General features: G+C 35.2%; 1 protein-coding gene across 1 annotated transcript in view; it reads left to right on the forward strand.

Moving 5' to 3' along the window:
* LOC126470373 (uncharacterized) overlaps positions 1-17,231 on the forward strand; it is a 502,532-nt gene extending 485,301 nt beyond the window's left edge. The window contains exon 8 of the mRNA XM_050098194.1: positions 15,432-17,231. Within this exon, the coding sequence (XP_049954151.1) occupies positions 15,432-15,669 (238 nt within the window). The 3' untranslated portion in view covers positions 15,670-17,231. The remainder of the gene's footprint in view (positions 1-15,431) is intronic.
* The last annotated feature ends 2,961 nt before the right edge of the window (positions 17,232-20,192 follow it).

A 20,192-nucleotide genomic window follows, 5' to 3' on the forward strand; every position in this document is an offset into this window, starting at 1 on the left:
TTCAAGGTTTTTTTCAACTACACATTTCTCTTTACTCCAAACAAAATAGTGACTTTACTTCAAAGCACAGATGAAGCATTCCTTAAGGCAGTGGAGTTATATGGTGCACATTACCTACAGTGTAGTCATTCTCATGTCCATGAATGAGAAAAAGAGGTACTCTAAAAACATGTTACCACCTTCCTTGGGAGTTAAATGTGCTAACGACAATGAAAACAATTTTAAGAAACAAACCAAAATCATAGTGCTTAACAACTCCACTACACCACATGAATTCCCAAATATATCTATATCATCTGTGTAAGGAAAGGGCACTCACATCCAGGGCCAAGGGGGGCCACAGTCTGCCACTGCCCTGTCCTCATACCTTTGAGGCAAACAAAAAAATATAGTTTAATTAGGCATTTTTCCTTCAAGAAAATGATTTAAAAGTTCTGCAAGTTTTTAAGGTGGTCATAATTGGAACCTTTAAATGGCTATTTGAAAGGCACCACTTGGCTTCCAAAATATTAACAATTCTCCAGACTCCCAGGTCTGCCCCCCCTCCACTACAAATTATCATACAGGAACCACTGATGTAAAGTTGGGCAGTGTTTATTAGATTTCATTGTAGGTTAAGCTAAAGTAAAAATACCATTATCTAAATGACCTGGATGTGACCCTGTTTTTGTTGAGAAAAAGTATGTCATTTGTAAACCTGCTCATTGATGACCATACAGATGTTTGTTGCGTTGGGGGCTAGACCGGTATGGTGTATTTTTAATATTCTGGAAGATGAATGGCAACTTGTAAGAAGATAGAAAATTTTTCAGATCCAATCATGTGGAAGACATTTAATGCTGACTTACCTGAATACACTATAGCTAGGGTGGGGAACTGCAGTCCCATTGTCTGTAGATATGAGTGCCCTTGAACTTACTCACATGTTTCACATCATAGAAGTTGTTGCAAATGTAATTGATGGAATGTGCAAATATTTAAATATCTGTGATTCGTGTGGGGGAAACATTCATTGAAAATATTCAGTTAACAATCCACTGAAAATATTCTCTCTGTAAGAAACATATTAATTCATGAAAACTTTTGTAGTCAACCACACTGAAGTTGTTTCAACAAAGTGCCATAAAATGACATACAATTGATGTTTTGCCTATGGTTCAGCATTTTAAAGTAACATCAATTGAACAGACTTTGCTGGATTCTCTTTAGTTGCAATGTGACTGACATTAAATGCAACATACAAACAAATGGAGCATATGAAAACAGCAATGTTACAAAATTTAACCCTGTTCACCTTTATTTATGATTATTCCAGATTCATTAATATGTTCTCTCCTTCCCGCATTATCTAAATTATTCAGCTGCAATTTTCTGTAAGTATGCTATAATCCTTTTATTTGTAACAATGTATTCCACAAAATTTAAGACCGCTGACCTCAGCAGTTTGGTTCCAAAGAGCTTAACACCACCACCACAGAATTTAAATTTTTTCTAAGACTGTACCATACTTTACCCTATCAAATGATTGTACTGATAGCAAAAATGAACAACTGGTAATATTTATCGAGTAAATGTATAAATGTCAAACAGGCAGCTCTTCTGAATTAAAACTGTGGTGACTTACTTATTTCATTTCAACTTAAATATTAGAGTAATAGGGAGCACAATACTTTCTCAAATATTTTGAGAAAAGTTATTAGTAAGGGAATTGGATGATACATAATAAAATATTTCCTACCAGCTTTCTTGTAAAGAGGTTTGATGCCATATTTTAATCTGTACCTGAATTTATTTATTAAGGCTCCTGTTCAAAGTTCCATCAGCCCTTTGTGAGATTTAGTTCTTGAGTACTTTTAAATTGTCTTAATTTCACTGAAAGATGTTAGTGTTGCCTCTAAAATTTGTTTAAATTTTGTGGATAACATGTTCAGTACACATGACACTTCTTCAGCTGAAATAACATATTTGACTCTACATTTGCTGCTATATTTAAAAAGTGATGAAAACTTGTTTGGAAAGGCTACTGTAAAATATAGGCACATATTTATTATCAAATGAATTTATTTTTGCTTTAATGTGTATTTCAATGTATGCCTCATCTCATTCCACCTGTTTTTTGCTACTCTCGTAGTTCTGTGTTCTGATATCATTAATAAGCTTTACTGTTTCACCAGTATATTTCGCAGAGATGTATGGTGCTACACTACTCATCTTTACTAGTTATCTCATGTACCTTCACTCATGATGCATGCAATTTCAGAGATCTGTACAGTTCACAGGCCCACTTGCAGGTGCCATCAGTTGTACTTGTCTTAATGTGTTGAAAGTACCATGTTCCGTAAATTGTGTTTGTTGTTGCTGTTGCAATATGTATCCAGATATTAAATGAACAGGTTGTTAAATGTTTAACTTTTTCAGCTTCATCAATTTTATGAAAATGGTATCAATTGTGGTTTTGCTATCTTGTGGTACATGAGTTGGGAAATTCATTAATAAAGTCAGTTTGTAACAGCTGACTAAGGATTTCAGATTTTTTTGTCTAAATCATTCAGCAGCAATTCATTAAAATGTTAGGCTACATTGCTGACAGCAGAGTTAAATGGGGCTGATCAAGATGTTACATAACCTTCACAAAAATCCATACTTGTGTGTTGTTGTTGTTGTTGCTGTTGTTGCTGCTGTTGCTGCTGCTGCTGCTGTTTGCTACAGCCAGACCTTCTTTAATCCTATAGAATAAGTTGCTGGACAGGCTGTTTCCTGCCCAACTACTTTGAGTACTTTCATTTATTTTTCACCAAATCTTTTGCATAAATCCTCAATGTTTTCTGTAACCTGGATAAAGTCCACAATATTTTCATTGTACTTGTGAGATACAAGAGGTAGTCATAAGACTTTAAATATTATGCCAAAAAACTCTAGCTGTGACTGTGATACTAGGTAATGATAATAGTCCTGCTCTACACAATCAGCCTTACAGAGCAATACACTTACCCCAATGTTAGATGTCTTGGCAGAGACCTTGCTTGAAGTAGTCTGAATTTTGGCTGTTCAGGAAATGTTTGACCTCAAACGTCATCTTGTCATCATCCTGAAAACACCTGCAACAGAATTGTTTCTTCATTTGAGAAAAGGGAAAGAAATCACTGGATGCCATGGTAGGTGGTGAGGCAAAATTTGGGAGACCAGAGAAGTACCGTATGTGACCTAGTCCTGTTCTGAATGGGTTAGTGTATTATCAGGGATTAAAAACACTCCCTTGGATAGTTCCCACAACACTTCATCTTGAGAGCCAGTCATAACCTCTCCTGGAATTTTTGATAGTATTCTCCTGTGATGGTTTTCCCCCTTAAAAGCATAATTTGTTAACACCACTTCATAACAGTCCCAAAAACCACTCAGCATCATTTTGCCTGATGATGGCTGGGTATTCACCTGTTTTGGTGCTGGTGCTTGCTTTTCCCATTTGTCAGAGTCACAGTGCTACACCTAGCACTTGTCCATGGTGAATAAGCAGCTAGTGACATAATCTAGATTGGCTTCTTAGAGCTGCAACACTTCCACTGCTGCCTCAGATTGCTGGGGTTTTTGAATGGGTATGAGCAGCTGTGGAACTGAGTAGGTGGTCACCATGCTTAAAATATGATGCAAGATCAAAATCTGTACATGACAGATCTGCACTTTTTGCACTATCTTGTTGTGATACACTGGTCTAAAAGCACCAGGGTCAGCCTTTCTCTTAGGATTTCTTGTTTTTAACATATTGATGGTCTTCCACTAAATTTGTAATTTAGACTTGTTAGACCACACTGGATGCATCTGTTCTATCTAACCACTGCATCATATGATGGTGCATTGGTATCATAAACTCAGCAAGATTTGTTGTGGTGTTGTTATCCTTCAAATGCAGAAAATAAATTACTGTATGACACTGCACTTAACAAATATGTTGCACCATTTTGCTTTGGTTTCTGAAACAGTTTGCAGTGGTGAAATAAATGTGATAGGACCATCCCTATTCTCTATATACACAAATGATCTGTCAGATGGGGTGAACAGCAATTTACAGCTGTCAGTTGATGGCACTGTGGTGTATGGGAAGGTGTCATCACTGAATGAAAGTAGGAGAGTACAAGGTGACTTACACAAAATTTCTGATTAATTTGATGAATGATAGCTTGCTCTAAATCAAGAAAAATGTAAGTTAATGTGTATGTGTAGGAAAAAGAATCCTATAACTTTCTGTTACAGCATTAGTAGTGTGCTGTGCGACACATTCACATCAGTTAAATATCTAGGCATAACACTGCAAAGTGATATGAAATGGGATGAGCATATCAGGTTATTAGAAGAGAAGGTAAATTGTTGACTTCATTTTATTGTGAGAATTCTGGGAAAGTGTAGCACATCAATAAAGGAGATGGCATACAGAATCTTGGTGCAACACATTGTTGAATACTGTTCAAGAATTTGGGATCCCCATAAGTTAAGATTAATCCTCTCAATGGGCATGGCAGTTATGTGTATTCACAATCTACTAATTCACTGCGAGTTGGATGGATATATTCAATCACTACATTCTGTGGCTAGTAGCTGTTGGGAATGACAAGTTATCAGTCTGCTGTTGAAAGGGTAGTATTAATTGAGCTTTGTCCACTAGATGGCAACTCTCTTCAGGTGACATGGCATATTTTGGGCTAGTTATAACATTTTCCACTGATGTGTGTGTCAACAGTATGTGTCCTCTGAAGCAGCAGGAAAAGTGCGCAATTTTTGTGTGTGTTTACCACCATGTTAGTGAGTGATCTTTTGCAGTGGTGAAAGGAAATTATTTATTAGATTCAGGTTGTGTGATAATAAAAGAACTTCACAACTGTAGCATTATTTTCAACCTCTGGTACTCTATTAAACTTAAATCTCAGTTAACCAAGTCCAATGTACTCTCAGATAAACCCAAAACTGATGGAGTGTAGTGGAATGTTGTGTCTGATGATGACAGAAATAAAACTGGATGAGACAACTGTCATCCTTGGTGTAATGTTGAATGAGCATCTGTTGTGGGAACACCATATACTTCTTTTTCTCCAGGAAACAGGAAAATCAGTTTATGCATGAGGACAATATCATAAGTTCTGAATTTAAGAACAAAGGCATTGGTCTATTTTTGACCAGTTTATCTCTACACCACCTGTGGATTTGAAGAATGGGAGTGTGCTGTAAGCATATAAATAGTGTATTATAAATACAGTATTCATCTTTCAAAAATAGTTAAGATTTTACATAATATTTGATTTGGGTAATAATTTAAAGGTATGCTTAAGAATGAGAAATTATCTACACAACTGACATTATGTATTTCTGTAAGGTCTACAACTTTACTTCCGCTGTTTTGCAATAGATGGCAGTAGTGGAAAGTAGTGGTGCAAGTCATTCATCTTAAGTGTCATACAGTAAGCTTAGACATTTGAGAACATAACACCATCAAAATATCAGTTGATTTTTGATTGCATCATGATGTTATTCTCGACTGAATACGTCAACTTATGAGCCCAATTCTCGTCATCTGCAGGAGGTTTTAATTTTCTGCTTTGATATGAAGAAATCTGTGGCTGAGGCTCATAAAAAGCTGGGTAAGACCTATGATGAGATGCCTGTTAGTGACAGAACTTCACAGAAAATGGTTTCCATGCTTGAAGAATGGTAATTTTGACGTTTAAGACCAGCATGGTTGTGAAAGAGAGAGAGCTTTCAATGCTACTGCGACTGACGGGAACAGTCACAGGAGATCATTATCGAAAGCAATTGATGTGTTTGAGCTGAACACTGAAAGACAAAAGGCCTCACTACAGTGATAGACATGAGAAAATGATTTTGCAGAACGACAGTGCATGACCCCATATCGAAAATCCCATCAAAATATACTTGGAAACGTTGAAATGGGAAGTTCCACCCCACCTACTGTATTCTCCAGATATTCCTCCCTCTGGTTGCCACCTTTCTCGATCTATAACACTTGACCTAGCTAACTAGTACTTACGGTCATATAAAATTGGATCTATTCATGGTTCCCCTCAAAAGATGCCCAGTTTATACACTGTGGGATTCTTTTGCTGCCCTAAAGCTAGGAGAAAGCAGTGACCAATGATGGCCAATAATTTAAATCATAAATTTTTTGTAAGTTTCTCACAATAAAGTCTTGAACTTCGAGAAAAAATGGCAGAAGCAAAGTTGTAGACCTTGTAAAACATTAATATTAAAAGCACTATAAGAATATAAGCAAAAATGTACATGTTCATAACAGTAGAACAGCAGGTATTTCTCACCTGGGAGGCAAAGAAGGATAAAGTCAACAGGCTCTATCACACGGGGATTAAATTATTGAACAAACTTCCAAAATATCTAGATAAAGAAGACTACTTACTGAAAAGTGGAAGTGTTCAGTCATGGATAGGGATACAACAAAATAGAAAGAAACCTTATTAGTTTTTGGGGTACTACATTGGAATAGCCCTTTCCTACATCATCATCATTATCATCATCATCTCAGAATACCTAGAATTTTAAAGGAAAGCTGTTTCATAGTGCTTGGAGGTGACAAGCTTCTGTAAATACAGTGTGAAAGTCTGGAAGGCAGTGATGTGGCCCTGAGCTGAGGCATAACTGGTGGTGGTGGTGGTGGTGGTGGTGGTGGTGGCGGCGGCGGCGGCGGCGGCGGCGTCAAGAAGCAATCTGAGTCCTAATGAGGTTATACAGAGGGTATTAGGTCATTTAGTTGTCATGTCCAGATCAAATTTTGATGTCATTAGTAGGTCTTTCATCCAGCCACTACAGCCAGTGCCAACCACCTGATATCAACCCAATGTATGGCAGAATGTGCGGTTCCAGACAGAAGAAACCATACATTAGTATGGACCTGACTGGAATGACTTACCTAATTGGGTTGGGCACATGAGATGGAAAAAATTAGAATGCTCATGCCACTGCAGCATCTAGTTTATGGCCATGCATAAAGGTGGATCAATGCATAGCAAGAAAAGATGTTAGGACTTCCACAAGTGTTGCTGTTTTAATAATCTTGTTCACATGATCCTTAAGCCCTCTGACTGACCACACTGCTCCTGACTTACACACAGATGAAAAGGAACAGTGGTGAGATGTGTTATGCTATTCCTTTGGTAAAAGGAATTAATCTCAGTTGATGTGAGCTGTTCGCCGTTGCAAGATATGATAGTGTGTGGCACTCCTGTTATTGTGAAGATTGTTGCTTGTGCTCAACATCCAGGCAACCTGTGAGAAGGTAGAGAGAGCATCACTACAATACACCACATGGACATTTTGAATGAGCCTGCATAGTCAATATGCATGCTGATATGGAGTAGCATATATGGAAAGAAATATCATCCAGGATCCAACATGTTGCATGTAAACATTATCAGGCCATGATGATGCATTCAGTTACCAGCCTGTATAGATTGTACCATAATTAGTAGTGAAAACTTATGCAGACGAAAGTATATATAATAAAAAATGTACATTTCTATTAAATTTCTGCTTACAGAGACAATATTTCATACTGAAGTCAATAGTGTCTCGTAATCAAACATTCTTAAGTCTCACAAATGGCTCATTTGTGGATTCATGTTTTTGCTTCTGGTATAGTATATTTCCATCTGTGTCAGTTTTCACTATTAATTATGATACAACCTTTATTGGTTGGGTGTGTTCCATGCTATCACAGATAATTCCACTTATGACTGGCTTGATCCATTGATGCTTTTCATCTGTTGTTCACAATGAACAGCCCATACGTGTGGTAATGTCTTAGCTTTTGGTATTAGTGTCTAGCAATATTTGTAATCTTAGGGCTTATTTTCTTCTCTAAACACATGGTGTGGTGCTTTATAGATGAATGGTAGACAATTCATAATGCTTTTGATGTTTGATGGTACATTTTATAACACTATGTTATAGCAACACTATCTTGTTTTACTGTCACGAGTAGTAGATATGACAGTTACTATATAGAAATCAACTAGATGCAACTTTATGATGAGAAACGAATGTGAGTGACTGTTATAGCTGACAAGCCAGCAAAATTTTAGTTTGATTGATTTCTTGGTAGTTCACATAATGATGAGAGTGTAATATCATCCACTTACAATCCTACATAAGCTGAGTTACTCTGTGATGTTTCCCATCACATGACCTTTTCATTCAGGTATTTTCATAAAAAGGAAATAAATAATAATTTTGTAGTTTTTTTGGCTACATACTTTTGTGATGACACTTACTGTGTTGGTGCATTTTAATGAGATTATATTCACTACTGTTATATGTTCTGTTTATACCACATGTGAAGATAAAATTGAATAATTTCAAAATTTACTGTGATAGTTGAATACCATCTGTTTCAAATCAAGTTCTCACTTTTACTTTTAAAACACTTTATTTAAAATATACACATGTTGACTTTATTAAAATAGGCGCACGAAGACTGACTAATGCGCCTCAACACACACACATATATACACAAACATCTGTCACCACAATCGATATTTCTCGAACATACTCGATATCCGATATAAATGTATTACAATTCCAACACGCCTCCTTACATTTATATCGCGATGTTTAACATATTCCTAATTTTAATGAATTTTTCTTTACATAACGACTTTGTGAATATATCTGCAACATTTTCATTCGAATCTACTTTAACAATATCAATGAGTCCCTGTAAATAATACTCATGCACAAAATGGTAATGTACTTCTATATATTTTGAATTCTTTGTGAAATTACCAAACTTCGCTATATTTAATGCTCCTGAATTATCTTCATATATGACAATAGGTTTTTCAAATTTAACATTAAAAATGTCTAAAATATCATGTACAAGTTTCACCTCGCTAACAGCTTCAGACAATGCTACATATTCTGCAAAAGTTGAAGCCTTTGTGACACTCGCTTGTTTTCTTGACTTCCAAAATACAACATTACTAAATAATCTAATTACATAACCAGAAGTTGACTTTCTATCCACACTATCACCTGCCCAATCTGAATCCACAAAACAATCTAATATCTCAGCACCTTCATTCCTACAATAGTTTAATTTCAAATCTTTAGTTAAATATAAATATTTCAAAATTCTCAAAGCATATTTAAAATGAGTACTACTGTAACAACTTTGGAATCTGCTCAAGTAATTCACACTATAGCTAATATCTGGTCTAGTACCCGAACTTATGTACAAGAGTGCACCTATCAAGTTTCTATATCTAACGTCATTACAATCTTCATACGCTGGTTCTAACTTTAAATTTACTTCCATTGGAGTTTTGTACAAGATCGAATCTTCAATTTTATATTTCGCAGCTAACGAATCAATGTATTTTTCTTGACTCAAACTCATAACTCTTGTTTCATAATCATAATTAATATCGATGCCAAGATATCTTTTTACCTCACCTAAATCTTTCATATTAAATCGCTTTGACAATAAGTTCTTAATCTTAACAATTTTTTCTTTTCTCACACAGCAAATGAGCAAATCGTCGACAAAAATAATCAAATAAATCAAGACATCTCCATCTCTCAATACATAAAGACAATAATCATATTTACTCCTTTTAAAACCTAAACTTCTTAAAAACTCGTCAAGACAATTGTACCAAGCTCGTGAGCTTTCTCGCAAACCATACAATGCTTTATACAATTTACAGACTCTACCCGTACCATCATCATATCCTCTTGGCTGCTTTACATAAACTTCAGATAAAACTTTACAATTTAGAAACGCAGTCTCTACGTCCATTTGTTCTATAACCAAACCTTCTTGACAACAGTATGACAACAAAATCTTTAATGTTTGCATATTGGTTACTGGAGAATAAATATCCTCAACGATTTCTTTTTGTTGAAACCCCCTGACAACTAATCTTGCTTTGTAAACACCCTCTGATTTCTTTGTGAAAACCCACTTTACATCAATGGCTTCTTTATCAACTGGTTTATCTACTAATTCCCATGTTTTGTTTTTGTTCAAACAATCAATTTCCTTATTCATCGCTTTTTCCCAATAATTTGATTCGGCACTGTTAATCGCCTCCTCAAAGCTTTCCGGACTATTTGCACTGCAAAAGTTTACATAAATAAAATTGCTGTAAACATAATCATTTAATATTTTTGGTTTTCTTTCTCTAGATGATCTCCTCAACTCAAGTACTTTCTCTGATTCATGATTATCAGAAAGCTTTTCATTTTTCTCAATTTCCTTCTGTTTTTCTATTAGTTCAGTTTCATTTTCTATACTTTCGTGTTCAGAATCACTAGAATATTCACTTACTGAATCATAATCTTTAAACCCAATACATTTAACACCACTTTCAACAATGTCCACATGTCTAGCAACAACTATCTTATTATTTATTAGCACTCTGTAGCCTACTTCACAATAACCCATTAAAACCCCCAAATCGGCTTTCCTATCCCATTTCGACTTTCTCAGTTGCTCAGGTACTCTTACAAAAACTCTACTCCCATACAACTTCAAATGATTAACATTAGGTTTTTTTCCCAGTAATATCTCATAAGGAGTTTTCTTTTCAATGGTGTTAGCTAAAGTTCTGTTTTTGAGGTATGCTGCTGCACAAACCACTTCAGGCCAAAATCTCTTGTCTACTCGCGCTTCGGCTAGCAGACACCGTGACATGTCCATGATGGATCTGTTATACCTTTCAGCAGTACCATTAAGCTCATGCACATAAGGTGGACAAGCATTCAATACAATTCCTTTTTGTCTCACAAATTCATAGACATTTTCATTTAAATATTCCTTCCCATTGTCACATCTTATCTTCTTAACAGTTTTCCCAGTGAGATTCTCAACTTCATTAATATACTCTACAAAACATTTGTATACTTGATCTTTAGATTTTATGGTGTAAACACGAGCTGCCTTACTGTAATCATCAATGAAAGAAAGAAAATATCTTTCCCCATGCATTCCAGTAGTTGAGTGAGGCCCATTTAGATCTGTGTGAACAATTTCTAAGATTTCTTTTGCTTTGGTTCTATTATTTTTAAAAGGAACATTATGCATTTTGTTTTCGATACAGATTTTACATTTCATAAATTCTGATTCTAGTTCTGAAGGAACCCCATCTAACAATTGATGTTTACATAAAGTATTTAGATAATTGAAATTAACATGTCCCAAAATGCGGTGCCATTTTTCCTTTGCTGTCATATTATTGTCTTTACTCATAACATTAACATTAACTTCTCCTTTATTAATAGTACTACTCATTTTATACAACCGACCCTCTTTCCATGCAATCGCAATCAATCCATTAGCTTTATCAAAAATTTTTGCATTATTCCCTACCGATACAATTTTGTGATTATCTGTAATTTTAGCATAACTGATCAAGTTTTTGTCTATGTCTTTTACAAAGAAAACATTTCGCATATTAATTGGAACCATTTGATCATAGACAGGAAAATTACTAATTACATTACCAACTTTAGTAGCTTGCAAAATTTTTCCATCAGCAATTTTTACATTTATAGGTTGTTTTAAAGTTATACTCTTAGAAAAATATTCCTCATTATTAATAACATGATCAGTACAGCCACTGTCTAATAACCAATTGATTTGAATTTGATTGTTATTACTTGACTCTACTGTTCTATTTTGACCTATCATAGAATTAACCTCTGTTATAAAACTACTCATACCATGATCACTCTGATGGTAACCTTGCTTGCTGTGATGCCGACCGCTGCTAAAACCATGCTGCTCTCCTCGACCACGTTGCCTGCTGCCATAACCTCCACGCTGCATGTTGCCGTAATATCCACGCTGTACATTGCTATAGCCTCCACGCTGCATATTTCCATTACCTCTGTCGCTGCTTTGAAAATGTACTCCACGATGCCATGTGCCTCTATTACTTGTTCTTCCCTGGGTACAATCACGTTTGAAGTGACCTGCTTTGCTGCATCGATAACATACTTGCTCCTGATTTCTTGAATTCAATTTTCTTTCTGTGTGAAATGCATTTGATTTTACCTCTTCATTTCCAGTTTTTGCATTCAATAATTGAATCTTACTTTTAACGTATTCAACTGTCTGGTCCTCTTCCTTCAAGACGTCCACTAAGTCCCCAATATAGCTCATTGACTCTGGTAACGTTCGCAGCATATAATTTAACTTCTCCTTTTCCGTTACTTTGGCGCCTGCAGATTTCAGCTCATTTACAGTTTTTTCAAATGCACTGAAAAATGTCCCCGTATCACTGTAATCACTTAACCTCAATTTGTCCAACTTGTTTCTGCATAATATCTGAAAGGCTGTAGACTCTTTCGAATATAATTCATCAAATTTCTTCATGATCTCGAAAGCACTTTCTCTGTCACTCACGAATTCTAGTTGCTTATTTGTGATTGCACCATAAATATAGTTGATAGCCTTCAAGTCCTCTTCATCCCACGTTTCGTTGTCTGAACTCACTTTTGCCCTCGTAGTCACTGTATAGCATTTCTTCATTTTTAGGTACATGATTATCCGCTGCTTCCAGTTCCCATAGTCTTCGCCATCAAATACAGGAATAGTTATATCAGCCATGTCGAACTTTCTGAATAACACGCGACGGCCACAATATAATATTTAACTTCTACTTTTCTTTTCAAGAACCACGCTCTGCTACCATGTTTCAAATCAAGTTCTCACTTTTACTTTTAAAACACTTTATTTAAAATATACACATGTTGACTTTATTAAAATAGGCGCACGAAGACTGACTAATGCGCCTCAACACACACACATATATACACAAACATCTGTCACCACAATCGATATTTCTCGAACATACTCGATATCCGATATAAATGTATTACAATTCCAACACCATCAATAAAACAACTGAAGGGAATGTCAAAAAACAGCACAACAGCTGACAAATATGATGTCAACTGAATCTTGTTTTTGAAAACTACAGTGAGTAAGTGTGCGTAAAAGAAAAAAATGTTAGTTGCTAGTGGTGAAGAAACTACAAAAGAATGTTGTTTGTTTATACACATGTTTACATATGACTCTGGCTGTTAGTTGGCCTTCAAAAGCAATAGATTGATTACTCTGCATTACCAGTGAATATTTGCTTTCTCCAAAGATGGAGAGTGATATGCCAGTAGGTTTTAGTGTTAACTAGGTGTACACAGTCTCCAGTATCCACTTGGAAATTAACATCCATGTTTTTGATGGTCAGTGAGACTGTCAGTTTAATTAGAGTTTTGTAGTGACTGACAGCACCACTGTGAAAGACGTGGAAGAGCTTGACAGACAGCAGCCTGCAATTTTGTCATGTTTATGTCAATTTCAGACACATGTGCAGTTCATGAGTCAACACTGAAGGCATGTTGTGCTACTGATGCAATTTCAGATGATTGAACCTTGCTTAAATTATGAGCAGACTTTCTAAGAACACTAGCTTGAACTTCTTTGTGGGAAACTAGGCTCAATACGACATCCATAACTGAAGATTTGGCATAAGATGTATTACATTCTGCATGCAGAAAACTACACTATCAAGCAAGACCCTAAAAGTCTGCCAACCTAGATTTATTTAATTGGTTCCCTTTTTTTATTATACCAATTGAAATTAAGCCTAGCACCTAATACATGCATTTGCATCTTGAAACGAATTAACAACAAACAACACAGACCTTAAATGACAAATTGTTAGGTTCCATGAGGGAGTGGTTGTATGTTTTAAACCGGCTCATAAATGTGACTTCTAGAAGACAATAATAGATGAGGAAGAATATGAGTATCAAAAATGTTATTAGTTTTGCAAAACAGTAGAAATTGTTGGAGAAATTTATTCACAGTCCCTTTGAATCATCATGTAGTATAAGCTTAGAGCTGACAACAGTGGCATAGATACCTGTAGTATTGGTGCTGTTCACTGCACAATGTCCTGCTCTGCTATGCATTTCAGTCACATTAATATCTTAGTGTCTTCGTATTTGCTGCAGCTGTTCCTGGTGTAGTTACAATTATAACTGTTACATCAGTTGCTGCTGCTGCTGCTGCCACAATCTGATAAACTTTGTCTCCATGAAGCTTCAGTAACATGCATGGTTTTGAAATCCTTACTAACATTTACATTTATTAACCTGAGACAAATTAAACAAGTCAGAGCAGCAAACTACATAGGTTGTTGAAACAAAGCTTAGTGCTAAGTTGATGGCCAGAAATGTAGTAGAAAATGAATTCTTCAACTGCAAGTTACATGAGCCCAAATCAGTACCAGTGAATACAAGCTCAATCATCTTAAAAACCACCACATGCTATTCGAGTCACCAAATCAAGGTCCAGGCCAACATAGCAAGGTACACTTGTATTTGATGCTCAGCATCCAGAGGCCACAGGATTTACTGCATCAAAAAAGTATATCAAAAGTCTTTATTGTTTAAATAGAATTTAATAGTTCCCTTGGGATCATGATTTTTATTGTGTTGATAATTGCATTTTACTGTGAATAATGTAATTTTTGAAGTTTTATGTAGTGTAAAGTCTTTGGGCACAATGTTTAGACCTGATTACATGAAATATGATCTTCAATAAATGAATTTGGTCACTTGAGCCCCATACTCAGCGCTTAGCTAAGGCCATGTTAAAGCTGATCAGAGTATCCTTTCATGGTTACATTAGATTAGATTCTGATCCTTTTGTATTGGGAACTTGAAGGCAGGCAACCAACAAGAAATATCAAACTGAGTGTTAATAAGGTTGTTTGCTTAACAGGAGATTGAGTTCTTCTATCTTTTGGATGTGGGCCTGTTTGTCCTCCTCATCTGTCTCTTGTTACCTTGTCCTCTTTCACTAGTTATATCACTGAAAACATCAAACACCAATATTCCCTTTTTCTTTTCAAAGTAGTCTAACACCTAATCATATCTGTGATCAGTCGGTCTGCGGAGTGACAGAATGCCCATGGTGGTTGGGCTGTAATGTATGCATGGAGGTAAACAGTATTTCAGAAATTTAAGCTGTTTGCTTTCTTATTGTGGCTATTAGGTTTTTGAGTATGTGACTTTAAAATAGTATTGAGTTCTATACCATTAAATTCAATTAATTAGGTATTCCACATGAATTTCACAGTAAACCTATATTGTAGTCAGAAAGAGTAAAAATATTCTTCATTCCTCATTCTTGGTAGTTCAGCAATGAATTATCTTTTCCTGAACTTTCACTGTATACATCAACAGTTCTCTTCTTTACCTTTTCTCATTAAAAATGATCTATATACTAAACAACACCTTTTGTTTGTGTCCTTCACACTAGCTCACAATATGTTGCTCTTTGTACATGCAGCAGCATTAATTATTATTTTGTGGTTGCTAAGAGAAATCCAAATTTGTTTCAGGAGGAAGGAGCAGTCACCTTGTGATCCGAAGCTGGTGGTTCCAACAGGTTTCAAAACACATTGCAAACAGAAATACATATATAGGAAACTGCTAGCTTTGCAGCCAAATGGTGAACCAGTACCTGACAATTTCAGGATTCCTTCGTGTTGTAGTTGCTATATTTCAAAGGACTTAGCAACTTTTAGAGGTTTATTTGGCCCCAAGGACCAACAACAAACACCATCTGTAAGGCAGTGAGAAAATCAAATGGTATTATGCACTGCAATGTAATTGTTACTGGAAGGAGAATCCATCTTCTTGCACTAGTGTCTGCATGCTTTACAGCCAGTCTGCCCATTCGTCAATGAATTAGAAGTTATAAAGAACCAAAATGTTACTGTGGAATTCACAATTTTCTATAGGAAATCTTAATTATGTGTCTGCGGTGTTTCCAAAAACATCACAATGGATTCAAAACAGATGCAATAAAGTTCTGCTAAGAAGAAAATGAATGTTACATTCACTCATGTTGTCCAGTACTTGAGCTGTGATTCAGAGGATATTCAAGTAAACAGAGTTAAGAAAATGTTGTTATCAAAACATTTCAGATCAGGATCCATTTACTTTTATACAAAAACAACTTGAACAGTATAGCTGGTGATACTGTGTTACTGTCATGTGTTCAATCTTGTGTAAAACCGTTACACATTTCAATAAGGACTGGTGTCATCATAGACATTTGATCATAAATAATGTTGAAAAAAAATTTATCTTGACGTTATTAATGTGGGAAAAAAGTCTAAGAACTGATACTTCTAGGCAGACTGTAAGTAGACTGATAAAGGCCAATTGAGTGAATGAGGAGTGAAACCATATGTGATAAAGCCATAATTTAAAATTGAATTATAACCACAAAATGTTGAAAGCAACTGTGCATGGGATAATATTAGATTGTTATTCAAGTTGGTCATTTGGTTTTATGGAACATTTGTTGTTACGAAACTGATGTACTATTGTTTAATTTTCTCTCTGTAACACTATTCACTGAAACACTACCAGTTTTACTTATGTTTGCTCAGCTTCCTACTGGAATACATTTACTTTTTTTTTGTACTAACTTTTATTATTGTACTGTAAGAGGAAGCTATTTGAAATCTCATCATAGCCTTACTTTTAAAGTTCTTCATCGTTGAGATTATTACAATATAGTATTTTCTGTGCACAGTGTTAATGTTTACTATGTTAAAAAGCAGTTTTTCCTGAGGCAAAAGAGAAAAAATGTGAGTAACAGAAACTGTTTAACACAGACATAACATTTCATGTTAAATTGTTCATAAGCAATAATAAAGGAAATTGTCAGTTGGGTTGTTTCTTCAGATTTGCAGTGTATATGCTGAACCTAAGACAAAATAATGAACTAGTCACAGTGAGATGGTATATTTAACTTTCATCAAAATACTGAAGTATTTTTAAAATGTTTTGAGTGTACTATTACGTGTGATTCCAGTTAAGAGCATCCGCATTGATATGTTACTGAAAGTTACAGTTGAAAGTGTTTGACCTTCATCAGCCTGAGTAAAGTACAATTAATTTTAGATTGTAGATGGAGGGGAAACTTTTCTTTATAAAATGTAAATTTAACCTGTATCTTTCTTATAGCTTTTGTGATAAATATTGTCATTGTCTGCAACTTTAGTTTTAATAATTTTATTTAATGTAAATATTTATTAAAATGATTGATTGATGCTTGTATTGTAGGAAATATGTTTAAGTATTGAAGTATGAGAGAAGTGTCTGAAGAATAAAAGATTTCAGTGAAAGCCCTGCAATTTAATACAGCATGAAATGTATACCACTTTAAGAAAGAAGATACGGGAATTTTGAGAGTAATATAAGAAAACTTTTATCAAGGAACTTTAATACAAATTTCAAAATAGTTGTTAGAGAAACAAAGGTATAAAAATTTTACATTAGAGGGAATGAATGATGATATAATTTCATGTATTTACATAATATGTGTTTTTCAGTAGATACTTTTCTTCTTCATTATCACCTGAATATTATAACGCAGAGACAGTTCCACTGTCTTTTGTAAGATGAAAAGAAACAGTGACAATATTTAACAAGATGAGTGCCATGAGAACACTGGCTGCCACAGCAGAGCCTGACAACTGACTGTGGCCTGGCAGTGAAACATCTGTCACTATGAGTGTGAAAGTCAGCATGTTCGTCTGTTGTTCATCAGATTTGTGGACATTGATATCAGTCCCTACAGTTATTCCCAGCAGCAGTGATGTACAAAATACACACACTTAAAACATTTTAAACATTGTTACTGCATTGGTTAAATAGTCTTCCTCATTAATATGATGCATTTATGTAATTAGATTGATAAATGTGTGGAAGGAAGACTCCATTATTCTCTGATGAGTGACTGGAATATAAGCACATCACTATGAAAATAATCCTTAGATACACCTTTGATATCCAAGTTAGGCTTTACTTTGTACAGTGGATCAGACTTTGATTTCAGATTCATACTTGGAAGGGCTTCAAAGTAAGTTATGTTTCCTTGATTAACAGTGGTATTTGACCATTTGCTTTTAGTGGGATATAGGTAAATACTGAAATATTCTTAATGCCTGTTCACTCTGTATTCTATTTATAATATGAAAATGATGTGGTTGTTTGGTATGTGCAATCGTTTAAGTAAGAGAGCATAATCAAAGCACATACACAAATTTATTTTAAGGTTCATTTACTAGGCTTCAGTATATTCCCTATCTATATGGAAAGATAAATATAATGCATGAACATTTCTGCAAGGAATACAAATATTGAAATGAACTTAGGTAACCTCAATGACAGGGGAGTAGTTACCTTTACCCCTTCCATCATAAAATCAAAGATTGACATCTAGAATAGGTTTAATAAGATACAAGTGTTATGTTTTTTTTCCAGCTTCCTATAGGCCAAAAACAAAGGACAGGTGTATATAAAAATTACTTTGGTTATGAAAGCTGGTTTTTAGACTAGAATTAGTATTTGACATAATCACCATGATGATTGAGCCATTTGCCATACCTGTTTTACAGATTTCCAGTACCCTATTCCTAAACTGTTGCCACCAGTGGTTTGAAATGAGTTTTGATGTTTTCTTGAAGCTGCTTGTTAGTTTGCATGTGCTGCCATCCTAGTAACTTCTTCAGTGCAGGTTAATGAGCGAAGTCGCTGGGTGATAGATCCGGCTATACAGTGGGCGATCAAAAAACGTCCCATTCAAATTGCTCAAAGAGCCATACGGTTGCAGCAGCACTGGGAGTAAGCTCACTGTCATGGATGAGAAAAAATCCAGAAATAAGCATGATTCTTCTGTTTTGAATGACCCTCAAATCATTCTGCAATGAATGTCTACTGCATAATCCCTTCTGGTTGCATGGAAAGAATGACATATCTCATTTCTGCTAAGAATTCATTGATAGTAACATTTTGTGAAGAGAGTGTTGGAAAACTTGTCCACAGGTATGACAAATGCCTCAGTGGTTATTGTGATTGGGCTGAAAAGTAGCTGTAAGTGCATGCTAGGAAAAAAGCAAAGACATTCCACAGAAAATAAAATTATGCCAGAATGTTTGTATTTAAATACTGTTTAATTTAAACATCTGTCTCAGCTAAATTAGTGTAAAAAATAAAAGTTACAGGCATTTAAACCTATATAGCAGATTTTAAGGCATACATAATCTTTAAAGGAAACTTGTCTGTGTACATCGTAAGCATTACTTCATTTTCACAAGAAGATAAATCTGAGTCAAGTACACAGACACAAGTGAATAAAATAAACATACATTATAGCTATGTCCTGAAGTGATATCTTCAAATAAATTTTCCTTGTTACCTCAAGATTTGTTCATGTGCATGAAACATATAAAAATGTTATGGATAATTCATCTGTTACTGTTTTTTAATATGCAACCTGTACTTCATGGACATTCTAGAGATGTTAATGAGTATTCGTAGACCAAGGTAATACAATGAGAAAAGTGGATTCCCATGCTACCTTGTGACCAGAAATAATTAGCCTCATTCTTAATTAAACATTGAAACAAATATACTGCAAATAACACTCCTCTCAGGTTAAAAGTTTATCAGGAAATGCACAAGGAGACCAGGGAAAAATGCTGTTAAAGCATGGTATTACCACTGGAAACCAGGCTGTATAATAGCTCATTTATGAAGGCTGTCATCTAAGATACAACCTCTGTGAACCCTACCATTTTTCAGTTGCATAAAGCTTATCAAGGCAAGTGGGGCTCTACCTGGATGGACTCTGTTTCCGTATCTGTTCATGGGGACGCTATGACTTCCAAACAATTGATAGTAACTGTCTGGATGGTACATTTGGCAGCAAAAATATTCGTCCTATAAAGAAAGCATGGGAGGATAGCTGTCCATGGCAGGCTTAATCTAAAGTGTTTTAGCAGTGCATGCCTAGAGTGTCAAAATATTTTCGTGTGATATGAAAAGAAGATTGTACTTGTGAGAAGGCCTTTTATATGTAAAGTGTGTCCCAAAGAGAACAAAGCTTTTAGAATGCATGGCATTTCTGTTCTAGTAATTTGGCAACTCTAAACCTTGCACAGTGTTCATAAATTTTCTTTGTGATAAGTAATGGAGAACTGGCAAAACAGAGCAGACAACAAATTCATCAAGAAAATAATGTTAACCAATCCGATGCACTTTCTGTTGAATTACTTAATGCACAAACAAAATGGTGGGTCTTG

This window comes from Schistocerca serialis, chromosome 3 (assembly GCF_023864345.2).
Source record: "Schistocerca serialis cubense isolate TAMUIC-IGC-003099 chromosome 3, iqSchSeri2.2, whole genome shotgun sequence".
Lineage (NCBI taxonomy): Eukaryota > Metazoa > Arthropoda > Insecta > Orthoptera > Acrididae > Schistocerca > Schistocerca serialis.